General features: G+C 37.0%; 1 protein-coding gene across 11 annotated transcripts in view; it reads right to left on the bottom strand.

The window, feature by feature from the left end:
* SLC16A7 (solute carrier family 16 member 7) overlaps positions 1-16,141 on the bottom strand; it is a 166,035-nt gene that overhangs the window by 65,429 nt on the left and 84,465 nt on the right. For all 11 annotated transcript variants that reach the window (XM_038549852.1, XM_038549845.1, XM_038549848.1 and 8 more), the window contains 2 exons: positions 6,971-7,100; positions 4,426-4,669 (listed from right to left, as the gene is read on the bottom strand). In XM_038549852.1, coding sequence (XP_038405780.1) covers positions 4,426-4,639 — 214 coding nt within the window. In that variant the 5' untranslated portion in view covers positions 4,640-4,669; positions 6,971-7,100. The remainder of the gene's footprint in view (positions 1-4,425; positions 4,670-6,970; positions 7,101-16,141) is intronic.

Here is a 16,141-nt window from a genome sequence, read left to right as displayed (position 1 = left end):
ATCACAGGCCAGGCCTCAGAACACACTCCACCTTACCCAGTGACCCCACCACAGTGATTAATAGGTTGCGTGCTAAGCCCTAATGAGTGTGTCAGATCTTAGATGTTCTCTAGGCTAACGTAATTAGCATTATGTTGAACAGAGTATTTCAGTTACTTGGTAGAGAGCCTCATTAAACTTCACACTAAACTATATGGCTTTTCACCTTGTGGTCTATGAATTTATTTTATAATCATCAACCTAAAAGGTCTGCATAAATAGAGATCTTTCAAATATTAAAGGATAATTTAAATATTTTTAAATCAATTATTGATCTTCTTCTACAACAGTGAATCCGTATGTTGGACATGAAGTGTTTTTCAGGCATGCTTGTTGAAATGCAAGTTTCTGGACTACACCAACAGAAATTCTGCTAAAAAGGGATTTGGGAGAAGACCCAAAACTCTGCATTTTTAATAAGAGACACAATTTAGAAGCAGAAAGTCTATGGACCTTACTTGAAAACATACTACCACTTTGGTAACAGGACCAATATCTGTGTCTTGGATTAATTGAGACTATCAGATTTTTTTTGTTCTAAATAGTTATTATGTTTCTGAAAAAAATTATCTGCCTCCACATAAGGGGGACTGTTTTTCATATTGAGATTATAGTTTTAAATGTACCAATGATTTCTTGTTAAAAGATTGAAAACAATTATCAAGGTAAGACACAGATATTATTTGCAATAAACCATGTAAGGTGTAATGAGTTATCCCTTAGCCAGTGGAAATGGCAAGTAATAACATTCTTACCCTACAGGCCATGCACCTGGGATTACTTTTCCACTTTCAAGGGAAAGACCACAGTGCAGCAGAATTTCTGCAATTACTGATTTTTCTCCATGGGCAGTAATGATAAAATGTCTTAGTTCTGATGACTAAGGATGCTAAGTAATATTTCAACTACTTGGTAGATCTCATCTAGATATTATCATCATCGATTACTGCATACTAAGTATTTTTCATGTATTTAGCATTTGTTTTCTTGAAACAACCAGAAAATCCCCATCGATTGTTAATAAAAACAGATTTTTTTCATCTATTATCCTAAACATTTTAAGGTATTTTCCCTCCTGGAACTGATAACTACTTACTTAACGAAGCTACCTTTTTTTTTTTTTTTTTTTAAGTAGGTTCCATCCTAGCATGGAGCCCAACACAGGCCTTGAACTCACGAACTTGATATCAAGACCTAATCAAGAGTTGGATGTCTAACCAACTGAACCACACAGGCACCCCAAACTATTGTTTTTTTTTTAATGAGCTTCAAAAGAGTTCTCTCTTGTGCTTTTTATTTATTTATTGAGAGAGCATGCACACACACACGAACAGAGGGAAGAAGCAGAGGGAAAAAGATAAGCAGACTCTGAACTGAGTGCAGAGCCCAATGCAGGGCTCCATTTTATGACCCTGGGATCATGACCTCAGCTGAAATCAATAGTCAGACACTTAAATGAGGACCAAGGTGCCCCTCATTTGTGTGTTTTTTTTTTTTTTAACATGCATACTGGGGGCACCTGGATGGCTCAGATGGTTAGGCATCTCCCTTCAGCTCAGGGTGTGACCTCGGGTCCTGGGATCAAGTCCCACATCGGGCTCCCTGCAGGGAGCCTCCTTCTCCCTCTGCCTGTATCTCTGCCTCTCTGTGAAATCCCACATGATCTTCCATGCTGTTTGTGTTCATGCTCTGTGTAGCCAAGCAGAGCAGATTTTGGAAACACCACAAAGTTTCAGGTGGCGGCTTAGGAACGAGATGAAACATTGCTTGAGCAATAAGTAAACTTGTATTCCTTTGAGGTACTGGGGCTTTGAGGTTATTTGCTTAAAACTAATAAAGTCAAGACTTGCCTTAACAAAAAGTTATACAAATTTCTGTCTTGCTTATGAGTTTGTCAACTACCTATTCAATAAAAAACTATGACTGTATAGTTCAAATTCAGTAGACTTTTATGAATTCACTAGAGTAATCTGTTTCAATTGTATTTAAGAATGGGGGAAAACTATGTATCTTAACATTAGCATATTTTGGAGCTCAGGACACTATTAAAAAACATATAATCCCTGCAATAAAGGAACAAAACTAGGTACTTAGTGTCTATTGTTTCTATAGTCATCAGAAATAATACAGTTAGAATCCTTAAAGCAACTGTCCAAGGAGATATTCAGTGTTTTAGAAGCAGAATTTTTCACTGATACACTAAAATAGCATTTTAAAGATAACTTTTGGTAGTGAAACAAAAATGCAGCAATTTAACCTAACTAAAAAGGTAAGGGAGACATACTGGATTTTTAAAATTTTATTTATTTATTCATGAGAGAGAGAGAGGCAGCGACACAGACAGAGGGAGAAGCAGACTTCCCATGGGGAGCCCGATGTGGGACTCAATCCCGGGACCCCGGGATCACGCCCTGAGCAGAAGGCAGGTGCTCAACCACTGAGCCACCCAGGCGTCCCGAGACATACTGGATTAATGTAAAATCACTGACACATACAAAGTGGAAAACACATACCAATATGCACTCACATGAGTATGCACACACAAAGAGGATCATTAGAGGATCAAATTTTCACCTTGGTAGTACAATAAAGAGACAATATCCTATAGAAAAATTATTATGTCATTGACAAATGACCTTGGTAGGGGTAGCGCCTGAATCACGTCAGTAGAAGGCCTGGCCTAGATCTGGCTCTATCACTTTCTAGAGGTAAAGAGGAAGATATGAGAAAGGCAGAAGAGCTCAGAGACTCAATGTTTGGAGTCTCAATTTCTATCTGCCGCTAATGAGATGTTGGTCTTGGAAAACTATTTTATGTCTCTATTTCCTGTTATAGAATGGAGAAAGAATAATACTTATCTCACACACTGCTAAGAGGATTAAATCATGTGACACATAGAGATAGCATTTAGAGAGGCCTTAGCTGAAAGTAAATACTAACAAATATTGGATATCATTGCTAATGGTATATCCATGTCACTACGAGTCATATCACCCTCAACTATAAGGTAAGAAATTGTGCCAGGTGATTTGTAGGATTTCTTTCAGTGCTTATATTCTGAGTCTACATCTGTCTCCTAAAGTCAAATATCCAGTTGAAAAATAAAAATTCTAAAACCAAAATATTTTAGATAATGACTTAAAAAATGTAGAGACCAACGGGTCTGCTGTTGAGATGGATTTAAGGAAAATAAGTGACATAATAATGCACTATAATTCCATTTCTTTAAACATTCAGAAGTGATATGGTTCTTTGATTTGTTAAGCCACATGAATCTTACCCTCATTTGAACATCGAATGTAACAAGATAATAGTCAGGTGACTATTTACATTTTAAAATGTCATATTTAGGGGTGCCTGGGTGGCTCAGTCAGTTAAGTGTCCAACTCCTGACTTTGGTTCAGGTCATGATCTCAGTTGTGGGATGGAGCCCCATGTCAGGCTCTGCCTCAGCGAAGAGTCGGATGGACATTCTCTCTCCCTTTCCATCTTCCTCTACCTCTTGCCTCCCCCTAACTCTCAAAATAAGTGAATGTTTTTTGAAAATGTCATATTTAATGAGTACTACAGAGATAAGGACTTATTTTCATCACAAGAACTTGAATGGATCTAAAATGTACATCAATTTTTGCAGCTGAAGGTGAAAGTACTTCATAGGCTTACAGATTCAGCAACTGGAGTTTCTTTCTCATTAAGAAGAAAGCATTTCTACCAACCGTAACAATGGTAGGAAATGATGCTAACACTATGGTATAGACTTTATGCCAGATTAAAGCGAATCATGCCTCCCTTGGAAATTCCATAATTTAAGTAAAGTAAACGTCAAACATTAAGGTAACCATAAGTTAAATAAATGTTATTTTGTTCAGAGAAATCCTCATTCATTCATTCATTTAGTAATACTAAAAAATGAAGTGAATAGCTCAAGATGCTGCTGAGTCAATAAAATTATTAAAAATTCATTTGGAATTATATTTTTGGTTGGTTTTAAGTGACTATAATACAAAAACATTCCTGCATTGTATCTTTTCTTACCGTTTCTTTAATAAATGGGATGAGAGGGCAAAAAAACAAAATAAAACAAAACAAAACAAAAACAGAGCTTTAACATACGGAGACATTACATGTAAAACACTGGCATGGAAGGATTGCTTTCCTTTTTTTTTTTTTAATTTTTGATAGTCACAGAGAGAGAGAGAGAGGCAGAGACACAGGCAGAGGGAGAAGCAGGCTCCATGCACCAGGAGCCTGATGTGGGATTCGATCCCGGGTCTCCAGGATCGCGCCCTGGGCCAAAGGCAGGCGCCAAACCGCTGCGCCACCCAGGGATCCCCTGGAAGGATTGTTTTCTTAATCTATAATTCCATTTATTCCCAGAAACCTTACCTCCTGCATACATAACAGCCAGCATAATGGATGATATCCAGGCTATTTCACTATAGGAAGTGTTGAATATTTGCTGAATTTCTTTGAAGAACACTGTGACAGCTTTGGGGAATGCGTATGAAAATCCAATGGAGATAAAAGATGCTGCAACTACCACCCAGCCCCAGCCTCCATCAGGAGGTGGATGTAGTGGGGCACCTACTGGTGGTGGCATTTCTGCTCCTCTCTTTGAAATTCAAGTAACCTATTAAAAAAAAATGAAATAACAGTTTAAACTATATTTCCATTTTCAGATATTACTCTTGATAGTCAGTCACCAAAATAGCATTTTCTGGTTATAAGTATATAATTTCTCATGAATATTTTTAATACTCTTATATTCGAAAATTAACAAAAAAAGTGGATTGAGATATGTAACTTTGTTATGGGCTAAACATTGAGAGCATTTAATTTGTTATGGAAATAAAAACTACTCAAAAATTACTCAAAGAATTCAAATCCGTACTAAAGTACCAACCTAAAAATAAAAGCTATCTCAATCTGAATTCTAAGCATAATAAAAATGGAGCTGTCATTACTTAAAAACAGAATACTTTCTTAATTCAAAAATATTTAAGATTTTCTTTACAAAGGTTAAAAAGGACCATGTATTAAATCCGGTTGATTTTAAAGAATTAAATAGTAGGTTTTTTAATTTTTAGAAATATTAGATTATTAGAAGCATTTTAGAAATTTTCTACTTTTAATAATTGAGAATACTTAAAAATATTTCAGCATGGACCTATTTTCTAGACTTGTAGCATTAGGAGTTATATGGCTTTAATGAATTAATTTTGCTACACTTCTCAAAATGGTGCTACTTATTATTTAATGAATGATATATTTTATATACTTTTCATAGTGATAAAATCACTAAAAGTGATAAACAAATAGGTGGTATGTTATTGTTTGTTAAAAGACAGGACTTTCTCTTTGGATGTGCCTAGGAACACTTATGCTAGCTTTACGGTATAGAGCACTACATACTCTCCTGTGGAAGAAATGATCACATATAGATTCACATAACTGAAGTTAAATTAAAAACATCTGGTTCCCTAACATCATTGTTTCTTTGTTGAATAATGCTATTTGCCTAGCTCTTAGCTGTGTTGTCAACATTTCTCAATATCTTCTTACTACTCTCATTTTATTTGTGAACATGTTCCACTTGAAATGTAGAGGAAAATGAAACCATTTTCTATTGGTAAAATAATATTGGAAGTAGGGCAGCCCTGGTGGCGCAGCGGTTTAGCACCGCCTTCAACCCAGGGTGTGATCCTGGGGTCCCAGGATTGAGTCCCACGTCAGGCTCCCTGCATGGAGCCTGCTTCTCCCTCTGCCTATGTCTCTGCCTCTCTCTCTCTCTCTCTGTGTGTCTGTCATGAATAAATAAATAAATAAAATCCTTAAAAATATTGGAGGTAAGTTAATAAAAACTAATTTTGCCACATGTTTTTGGAAAACCCACCAAAAAACTAAATAGATATTTCTGAAAAAACAGAGATGGGTTTAATTTTTGTTTACTGTCAAATTATATCAAACATATTTTCAGTGATCTTCTATATGTACTTTTTAGATGGAAATATTCTGTATATTAAACTTTTCTAATTGGTCCATAGTTATTGAAAGGACTTGATTTCAAAAATTCATATAGGTAAATAATAAAAATGAAACTTAAAATAGTTAGAGCAGTTCTCTGCAATTTTCCTGTTTGCATAAAAGAACTTGTCTTTCATTATTATTTCATGAGTTTAAACTATTGTAACTTTTATCACATCTACTATTGTAAACACTTAGAAATATAACTGGATGATTTGTTTTTCAGTCACTTCAAAACCACATTTCTAAATAATCTTAAATACATTATTTAAATATTATTATATCAATATGAATATTGAAATTTACTAATATCCCAATCATGTTATAAATATGAGTAGTGAAATTTACTAATGAGCTAGGTTGATGTGATTTCTATTGTATAGACAGGAATCTATGCTCATAGAAAACTGAAGGGCCTTAAAAAAGAAGATTATATGATTGGGCTATTTTTTCTCCATAATCCTCCTTTTTTGTATTGTTAGTTTTTCACCAGTTTATCTCTGTATGTGATTTTTTATGTGTTTTCAGCATATTTGCTTGATTTTAATTATAATTGCATACTCCAGGCTTAGAGTCACTATTCATACCAATTTACTTACTTATCTCTTAGCTATTTAGTTTTTTTCCACATAAATTGGTATCTTATGATCTCTTACCTAAATCATTATGGAGTGGACCCTACCCAATTAACCTTGGAAAAATTACACTTCCAAGATTACCATCTGTTCATTATTAAACAACTCTTGGGTTGATCAATAGTCAAGATCCAATTCATACATACTCACTGGTCTCATGTTATCTTTCTGTGCACAAGTCTAATATTCTTCACAACTCATAGCTGTTATGTCTTTTTCCTTTTGTTTATGGAAATAATCAAGACAAACAGGAATTAAAAGTGTAATTTTACCTGTTGATAGATGCCAACTTGAACAGATTTTTTTGGATTATCTGTGGAACTTTCGAGCCTAGTCACTATTCCTTGAAGTGGTATGTGAAGACAATGCCAAGGGAGAGAGGTAGAACAGACTCTCAATTACCTAGAGAAATGAAAAACACCAAAGGTTACATGTATAATTGAGTTCCATAAGCTTCATTAGAGCTGCTAGTTTTTATTCATCCCAGGATATTGTAACCATATTTTAATAATTAGCAAAATTTCTTTGTCAATCCATTGATAGAACTCCTAATGTATGAACAAAATGATCAAACATATATGCATGAGAAAAAAATTATAAGTATAAAATGAAGAAATAGGTTTTTTAAAAAAATAACATTAGATTGCATATCTACCATTATGAGAAGGAAATTTATTGGCATTCACTTGCTGGCACTCAATTTCCTATACTCATTTAGATAATTTACTCTAAAATTCATTTAAAGATATTATCCATTGACAATGGAAACAAAGTTTAAAAGAGAATTATTGGAAATATTATCAGTAACATATATGTCTCACAATTAGATTGATCATGAAAAGGACTAAAAGTATTTTAGGGATCCTCTGATTTAGAATCAAAACTTCCTAATCAGATCTGGGTGACAGACCAATAGGCTAAAATTCCATAATACATCAAATACTTTTATTTCAACGTAATCTTGTGCTGAATATATAGAAGCTAGTACTCAGAGTTTAATTTGTTGAGGTTGGACATTCCTTTGCCTAAATTAAAGTTGACAAAAAGTCAACTCTTTGAATTAAATAACCAGTTGCCTGCTTCGCGTGCAGGGCCATGTTTCCTAAAGTGTGGAAGGAGAGCAACAGAGCCACCAGGCCAAATGAGATTTGTATGAGAGGATGAGGAAAGCCTATGATCCAGCTGCCAAGTCAGTGAGAAACTGAGGGTGGGGACTAGAATGAAGATTAGTCAGGGAACTATAAAGTCACGAATAAAATCTGAGAAATGGAGAAGGCTGAATTAAAGTTTTTTAAAAAATATTTTATTCATTTATTTTAGAGAGAGAGAGTATGAGCAGGGGGATGGGCAAAGGGAGAAAATCTCAAGCAGACTCTCTGCTGAGTGCAGAGCCTGCCTCGGGGCTCCATCCCAGGACCCTGAGATCCACTGTCAGACATTTAACCAACTGAGCTGCCCAGGTACCCCTGAAATTAAAGTTTTAACTTCTGCTCGGAATAAAGAGTTTACGTTAAAAGGTCTGGGGTAACAGCGTGAGAAGAAACATCTATTCTGGTCTTACCAGGAGCCGTGGTAACTTCAGAGTTGGCAGCCCCATCTTACTACCAGCCCACTCAAGTGCAGAAAACCCTTTTCATATTTTGAAGAAATACATTTCTGTCAGTTTCCTCTGGCAGAGACAGCTGCCCTGAGTTCAGGGCAAAGCCTCAGAGGAAAGCCTGAGGCATTTCTGAAAATTGGGCTCTGACCTTTCAGTCTATGCTTAATTATCATCATGCTTTATGGAGGTCAGCATGGAGGCCACAACAAGAGATCTTGACAAGTCCACATTCTAAATGCTCTCCAACATTTCTACAAACCTTTCAGTGCTTTAACCTAACTGCTAGCCTATTTTCTTACAGAAAGATCAACCCATATCCATGGCTTTTTTCAACAAATTGGCAAAAGATCCAGGAAGCTATAACTTCCTGCTTGGTAGTTATATTAATCTATTTTACATCCTCTTCTCTACATCTATTAAAGTATCCTATTTTAATACATGCTTATGCAAATATATTCATATGATCCATATATTGGTCTTTAGCTTTAAAAATGAAAAGCAGTCCTTTAGAATTGTGTGTTACACTAAAAAAAAACAGGAGATCAACAATCTTTTTTTCTAAAGATTTTTATTTGAGAGAGAGAGAGAGAGAGAACACGAATGGGGAATGGGGAGGGGGAGCAGAGGGAGAGGGAGAAGCAGCCTCTCCACTGAGCAAGAAGCCCAACATGGTGCTCAATCCCAGGCCCCAAAATCATGACCTGAGCTGAAGGCAGATGTTTAGAAAACTGAGCCACCCAGGCACCCCGAGATCAACAATTCCTCAGAATATGGGAAGACTTTCATTTAATTTGGGAATGCAACTATTTTGGAGATTGCGTTCTAAAGTCCAAGGAGGCACAAAGTTTATTCGCCCCTACAAAAGCCGTGTTAATTACTATAGCTAGAAGTTGGACTAGGCTCTCAGCTAATTTGGTTTCTTAGCAGTTCACATATACGCCACTTGCTTCATGATGACTTTTACTTATAACAGGTTGCATGAAAAAAAGATGCTTAACTTTTTTCCAAAAATTCAATTAATTATCATAATCCCATGAATGAAGAAGTAGTTTTTTTAGTCACATTTAGAGATATGGGCATAAAGAATCAAAGGTACAAAGTGATTTTTCCAAAGTGCAATGTCCAATAAGTGATTAAATTGGTATCAAGACTAGTATTTTTGTTAGGCGTATTGTTACTGATTCTACTTTGACACAGAACCTCAGAGGCTGCTCTTTCTGCTCACAAATATACTTCTTCAGTTTTATTTTCAATGGTGAATTTCCAAATTTAAGTTCTTGCACATTATCCTTGCCTGTCTTGTCAACTGGAATTCAAATATTTGATGTTTGTAATTCTAAACCTCAACTATCCTTCAAAAAGTCTTTAGAAATTCATCATTATTTCAGCTTATTTACATCTACCCTGTCTATAATGTTTTTGAGTATATAGACTACAATATACCATTGTCATTGACAAAAGGGTGGCTTAATAACTACTAAAAACATTTGTCTATTTCAAGTGTTTTTTAAAAAAAAAATATGTGGTCGGATGTGCTGAAGCCCCAAATCCTGCCTTGCCTTCTAGAGATAATCTGAAAGGAAGACATAGGACAAAGACAATAAAACTATCAGTGATGATCAATGGTTAAACTCTAGTGTTACATTTAAAGTCTTTTTTCATTTAGTTGTACAGAATATCAGAATTTCCTTTATATACTTTGTGAATATTTCTTCAACTACCCAAATCTAAATCAGGATGAATCAATTTTATGAACCCTTATCAATAGTCTATGCCATCCAGAAGTCTACGTTTCAAAATACAGTCCAGAAATAACGTACTCAGCAGTCTAAGTCCCAAATTAAATCAATGGATGTTAGGAGACTATTGACTTCACTATAAATTAATCTAGATAGCCTAGAGATAAAGCATGACTTGTTCTTCACATCCTACCTATAAAGTGGCTGTGTTTTCACCTAAAGGAATTACTATGTTCCTTAAAGAATAATGAACTAGTCTTTAAGATTTCTATGTGTTTTTTTCTTATACAAAAAGATAGAGTAGTGTCAAATTAATGTGCAATGTTTAAGTTTACATGACAACTCGCCCAATCCTCCAACAGGAATTAAACTGAACCAACTCTCTTTTCCAACAGGTAATTGAATTAAAATTGGAATCTATTCCAGAGAGGTTCTTTTACTCTTCCAGATGGACCATCTTTTAAATCCTATAGACTGATTTACTTTGACAACTAGACAAGAGACATATCAATAGTGCATGGCCCACAAAATGTCAGTAACACAAAACCTATTTTTAGATGTGAACCACTGCTGTAGTTAAAAGGACTCTGACAATGCTAATTGATAATAAGTCAAATTAACTAAAGATGTTTTGATAATGGGCAAATTAAAAAAAAATAATATGTCAGCACATAATTATTTATAAGGAATTGGAAATGGACATCCCACACCAACCAATTCTTGATTTCTAATACTATGTTTTAAGAATTGTGTAAAAACAGTTGCAGTGGGCAGAGTAGTGGCCCTGAAAAAGATATGTCCATGTCCTAATCCCTAGAACCTGCAATATATCTTATATGGTTGCAGAAACTGAGTGTTCACATTCCCTCAAAATTCATATGTTGATACCCAATCCCCAGCTCTGATGGTATTTGAAGGTAGGACCTTTAGAAGGCAATTAGGTCAGCGGGATGAAGCCCTCATAAATAAGATTAGTGCCCTTATAAATGAGGCCCCAGGGAGCAAGGTTGCTCCCTCTGCCAAGTGAAGACACAGTGAAGAATGGCTGTTTGTGGACCAGGAAAGGGTCCTCACCAGACACTGAATCTGCTGGCACCTTGAACTTAGACTTCCCAGCCTCCACAACTGTAAGAAATGAATTTCTGTTATTTATAAGCCACCTAGTGTATGGTATTTTGTTACAGCAACCCTATCAGACTAAGATAAAAAATTGATACTGGGAGTGGGATGCTGTCATAACAAACACCTAAAAACGTGAAAGTGGCTTTGGAACTGGGTAGTGGGGAGAAGCTGGGCCAATTTTGGGGTGCACGTGAAGAAAGGCTATTACCATAAATGGATTAAGGGTGATTCTAGTGACAGCCAATTAAGAAAAGAGGAGACTGTAAAGAAAGCCCAAGTCTTCTCCAAGAATATCAGAGTTAATCCTGAACAGAATGTTAGTAGAAATATGGGAGGTAAAGGTGATTCTGATGAGGTCTGATGGAAATCAGGCACATGCTATCATTAGACAATGAGGCAAAGGTGACCCTTGCCATAAAGTGGCTAAGAACTGTGTTCATCTTCTAGCTCTACTGTAGAACTTGTGAGTGATGAAATCGGATATTTAGCTGAAGTTATTTCTAAGTGTTGAAGGAGTGGCCTTTTTATAGTAAAATTACTTTTTATAGTAAAATGCCAGAAGAAAGAAATGATTTAAAGGCAGAACTGTTAATCAGAAAAGAAGCAGAATTTAAGATTTGGAGAACTCTCAGCCAATCCATACTGAAGAGAATGAGAAAGTGTGGTCAGAAGAGAACACTAAAAGTGTGGGCAAAACACTTTGATAAAATTAGTCAGCCACCTCAACAGGAACATGAGCTACTGTTGAAGACAAAGAAGAGTCTCCTCAAAAACAATTCAGAAATCATCAGGGCGGCCCTTTCCATCACAGGTCCACAGTGCAGAGTGGTTTTAAAGGTGGGGCTGCCCGAAGGTGGTTTCATGTAAGTGAGACCTTGGGACATGCTGCCCAGTGCTACCTCACATCATGGGCTCTGCTCTCTGCACTCCAGAACTGAGCTCGTTGGCTGCCCCTGGTGCAGTTCTAGAGGACACAGGAGGTAAACTTTGGTGGTTTCCATACTCCTCTACCATCTTTGTCAGTGTGCAGAATGCAAGAGCCATGGGAGCATGGCTGCCTCCACCTAGATTCCAGAAGATGCCTGAAAGAGTCGCAGCATCAGGATCCTAGTAAGGAGAGTCATGGATATAGAACGCCATCCTACTGGGGCAGAGCCCAGGCGAAATACTACTACAGGGATAGGGCTATGGCAGGGACCCCTAGTGAGGGTGATGTACAAAGGAGCCCTGGGCAACGGGCTGTGTGCGGGAACACTGAGATGTTCACTCTGACCTGTGAGAGCGGCAAAAATGAGATCATAGCCCCAGTGGGTCCAGAAGGCAGAGAATCTAGTGAAAAAAAGATTATTCTTGATCCTTAAGATTTAATGTTGTTTGCTCTGAAGATTTAATACTGGGTTTTGGATTTACTTGGAATCCCTTCTTTCTTTTTTCCAATTTTTCCCTTTTGGAATGGGAATATCTATCCTACATCTATCTCGCCATTATATTTTGGAAGATTTCACAGGTTCATAGCTGGAGAAGATTTGCCTCTGGATGATTCATACCTTGAGTCACACCTATATTTGATTTTAATATTTAGATGATACAGTAGACTTTTGAGTCTATGCTATATCCTCCCCAAATTCATCTAACCTAATCCCCAATATGATATTTGGAGATGCGGCCTGTTGGAGGTAATTAGGTTATGAGGATGGAGCCCTCATGAGTGAGATCAATGTCCTCATGAAAGAGGCCCATGAGATTTCTTTCACCCTTTCTGCCATGAGAGGGCACAAAAAGACGGCCATTTATGAATCAGGATGCTGGTTCTCACCAGACACAGAATCTACTGGCACCTTAATCTTGGGCTTCCCAGCCTCCAGAAAGCCACACAGCCTATGGTATTTTGCTACAGCAGCCCCAACAGACTAAGGCTTCTAGCAAAGTATGTGACTGAGTTAATGATCTTGAAAGAGGAGCTTGATCCTAAACTATCCAGGTGGTCCCTAAAGGCAATCACAGGTAGTTTATAAGAGAGAGGAAAAGACAGACACACACAACCTACAGAATGGGAGAAGATATTTGCAAATGACACATCAGATAAAAGGTTAGTATCCAAGATCTATAAAGAACTTATTAAACTCAACACCAAAGAAACAAACAATCCAATCCTGAAATGGGCAAAAGACATGAACAGAAATCTCACAGAGGAAGACACAGACATGGCCAACAAGCACATGAGAAAATGCTCTGCATCACTTGCCATCAGGGAAATACAAATCAAATCCACAATGAGATCTCACCTCACACCAGTGAGAATGGGGAAAATTAACAAGGCAGGAAACCACAAATGTTGGAGAGGATGCGGAGAAAAGGGAACCCTCTTACACTGTTGGTGGGAATGTGAACTGGTGCAGCCACTTGGAAAACTGTGTGGAGGTTCCTCAAAGAGTTAAAAATAGACCTGCCCTACGACCCAGCAATTGCACTGCTGGGGATTTACCCCAAAGATGCAGATGCAGTGAAATGCCAGGACACCTGCCCCCCGATGTCTATAGCAGCAATGTCCACAATAGCCAAACTGTGGAAGGAGCCTCGGTGTCCATCGAAAGATGGTGGATAAAGAAGATGTGGTCTATGTATACAATGGAATATTCCTCAGCCATCAGAAGAGATAAATACTCACCATTTGCTTTAATGTGGATGGAACTGGAGGGTATGATGCTGAGTGAAGTAAGTCAGTCGGAGAAGGACAAACATTATATGGTCTCATTCATTTGGGGAATATAAAAATTAGTGAAAGGAATAAAAGGGAAAGGAGAGAAAATGAGTGAAAATATCAGTGAGGGTGACAAAACATGAGAGATTTCTAACTCTGGGAAACAAACAAGGGGTGGTAGAAGGGGAAGTGGGCGGGGGGCGGTTGGGGTGACTGGGTGACAGGAACTGAGGGGAGCACTTGGCAGGATGAGCACTGGATGTTATGCTATATGTTGGCAAACTGAACTCCAATAAAAAAAAATTTAAAAACATGAAAAAAAATAAAGACAGACGCACAAAAAAACACAGAGAGGAGGCACAGATATGAAAATGGAAGCCATGCATCCACAAGCCAGTCTTCTACATACACGTGAGAAGCTATTAGTAGCTGGTGACTTTGGAAAAGGGTGATGTGTAATTCATATATTTTTGAAAATGTTTAAATATATAATGAGTGTATCTTAGTTTTCTATTAATCTTTACAAAAATCGCCAAACACAAAACTTTAGTATGCAAAGATATATTTCCTTATATATTAATTTGGTTGTGAGTTGTAGCAGATGGTTCTGTTTGTGTTACATATAGACTGTTCATGTCCTTTTGTTTCTAATGCTTTTTTCCTGTTAGCCAAATTTTAACCATACTACAGTAAAAAGAAATTGGCCTCTGTTTATGGATCTTACCTAGTAGTTCTCATGGTGTGGCTCCTGGTTGAGTAGCATACGCATTACATAGTAACTTGTTAGACAACTGAATTCTAGGGCACCAACTCAGATCCGCTGGATGAAAACTTTGTGAGTGAGACCCAGCAAGCTACATTCAGTAAATCCCCCGGGTGATTTTGAATGTTTGAAAATTGCTTGTCAGACTCTTTCTCTAACACACCTGCAAGAGTTGGTTGTAATTATTGTAGTGAACTATCTGTAGTTCTTGAGCCATCATGATGTCCCACCACTGCACAGCACATCTGCTATTTATTCCACTATTTCACCACTATCTTCCTCTATCTGACTAACTCCTGTCTATAATTTAAGGTATAGATAGATATCAGCTCCCTTATCTGTGTCTGACTATAATCCCAATCCTAACTCCCTGTGCATAATATTCCATAATATGTATGTCACATAACATATATATCAGTTCCTTGGCACCATCCCCTATTCTCCAGGGTAAACTCTATCTTATTTGATTTTATTCTCAGAACTTGGTAGGTGTTCAATAAATATCCTCAAAGGTGAAAGAGAGGGGATCCCTGGGTGGCTCAGCGGTTTAGCGCCTGCCTTTGGCCCAGGGCGCGATCCTGGAGTCTCGGGATCGAGTCCCACATCAGGCTCCTGGCATGGAGCCTGCTTCTCCCTCCTCCTGTGTCTCTGCCTCTCTCTCTCTTTCTATGTCTATCATAAATAAATAAATCTTTAAAAAAATTTTAAAAAAAAGGTGAAAGAGAAATGAGTGTCTTGGAAATAAGAATTTTTATTGCTTATGAATTAGCATACAGCTGTGCCATACAGAAAAAAAAGAAGTTAAACACCCTTGTGTTTGAAGTCAAAACTCTCTGAATGCAAACCTCTATCCCACTACATTCAAGATGTATTTAATTTCTTAGTTTCCACTACTGTAAAATGAGAATTTTAACAGTGACTATCGAACAAATGTGGTGATCAATTAAACATTCGATAAAGCTCTAGTAATTATTAGAATTATTTATCTAATAGCATTAACAGTATGCAATCTAGTTTGTTTAGATAAGAGGAATCAGCCCAAACTTGTAAATATATTTTCATGTCTAGAGAAAAACTTACCTATTTAGTATTTTAATAGTATTTTACCTATTAGCATGTGTAGTCTTCTCTCCTAGAGCCATAAAATACGTATGGCTCTGTAGGTAAGGACGATGGCAATAGATCAGTGTGGTTTTACTCTCTACTCCCTTTCCCTCAACAGGTTTTAAAGCCATAGAATCCTTTCTAGAAACAAAGTCTTACTCAGAATCCTAGTACCCAAACCCGCTACTCTGGTTTACTAGGGGGGAAGAGTGGGTAGTCAGTCATAAAGATCTTCCATCGCTATTATAATTCCCTGACTCCTTCCATGAAATGGTCCCTAAGATTCCTCTTAAGATGTTTAGAATTCCTTGGAGCATAGCTGGAAAGGCATTCCTATTATCTTTCTCACCTTTCATATTCAGTGACATTCTCTGGTCAACCTGGAATAAATGTAATTATAGCTTTCATTTTGCA

The sequence above is a fragment of the Canis lupus genome, chromosome 10, assembly GCF_011100685.1.
Source record: "Canis lupus familiaris isolate Mischka breed German Shepherd chromosome 10, alternate assembly UU_Cfam_GSD_1.0, whole genome shotgun sequence".
NCBI lineage: Eukaryota > Metazoa > Chordata > Mammalia > Carnivora > Canidae > Canis > Canis lupus.
The sequence above is the reverse complement of the archived record's forward strand: the minus strand, read 5'-3'. Positions and strand labels throughout refer to the sequence as shown.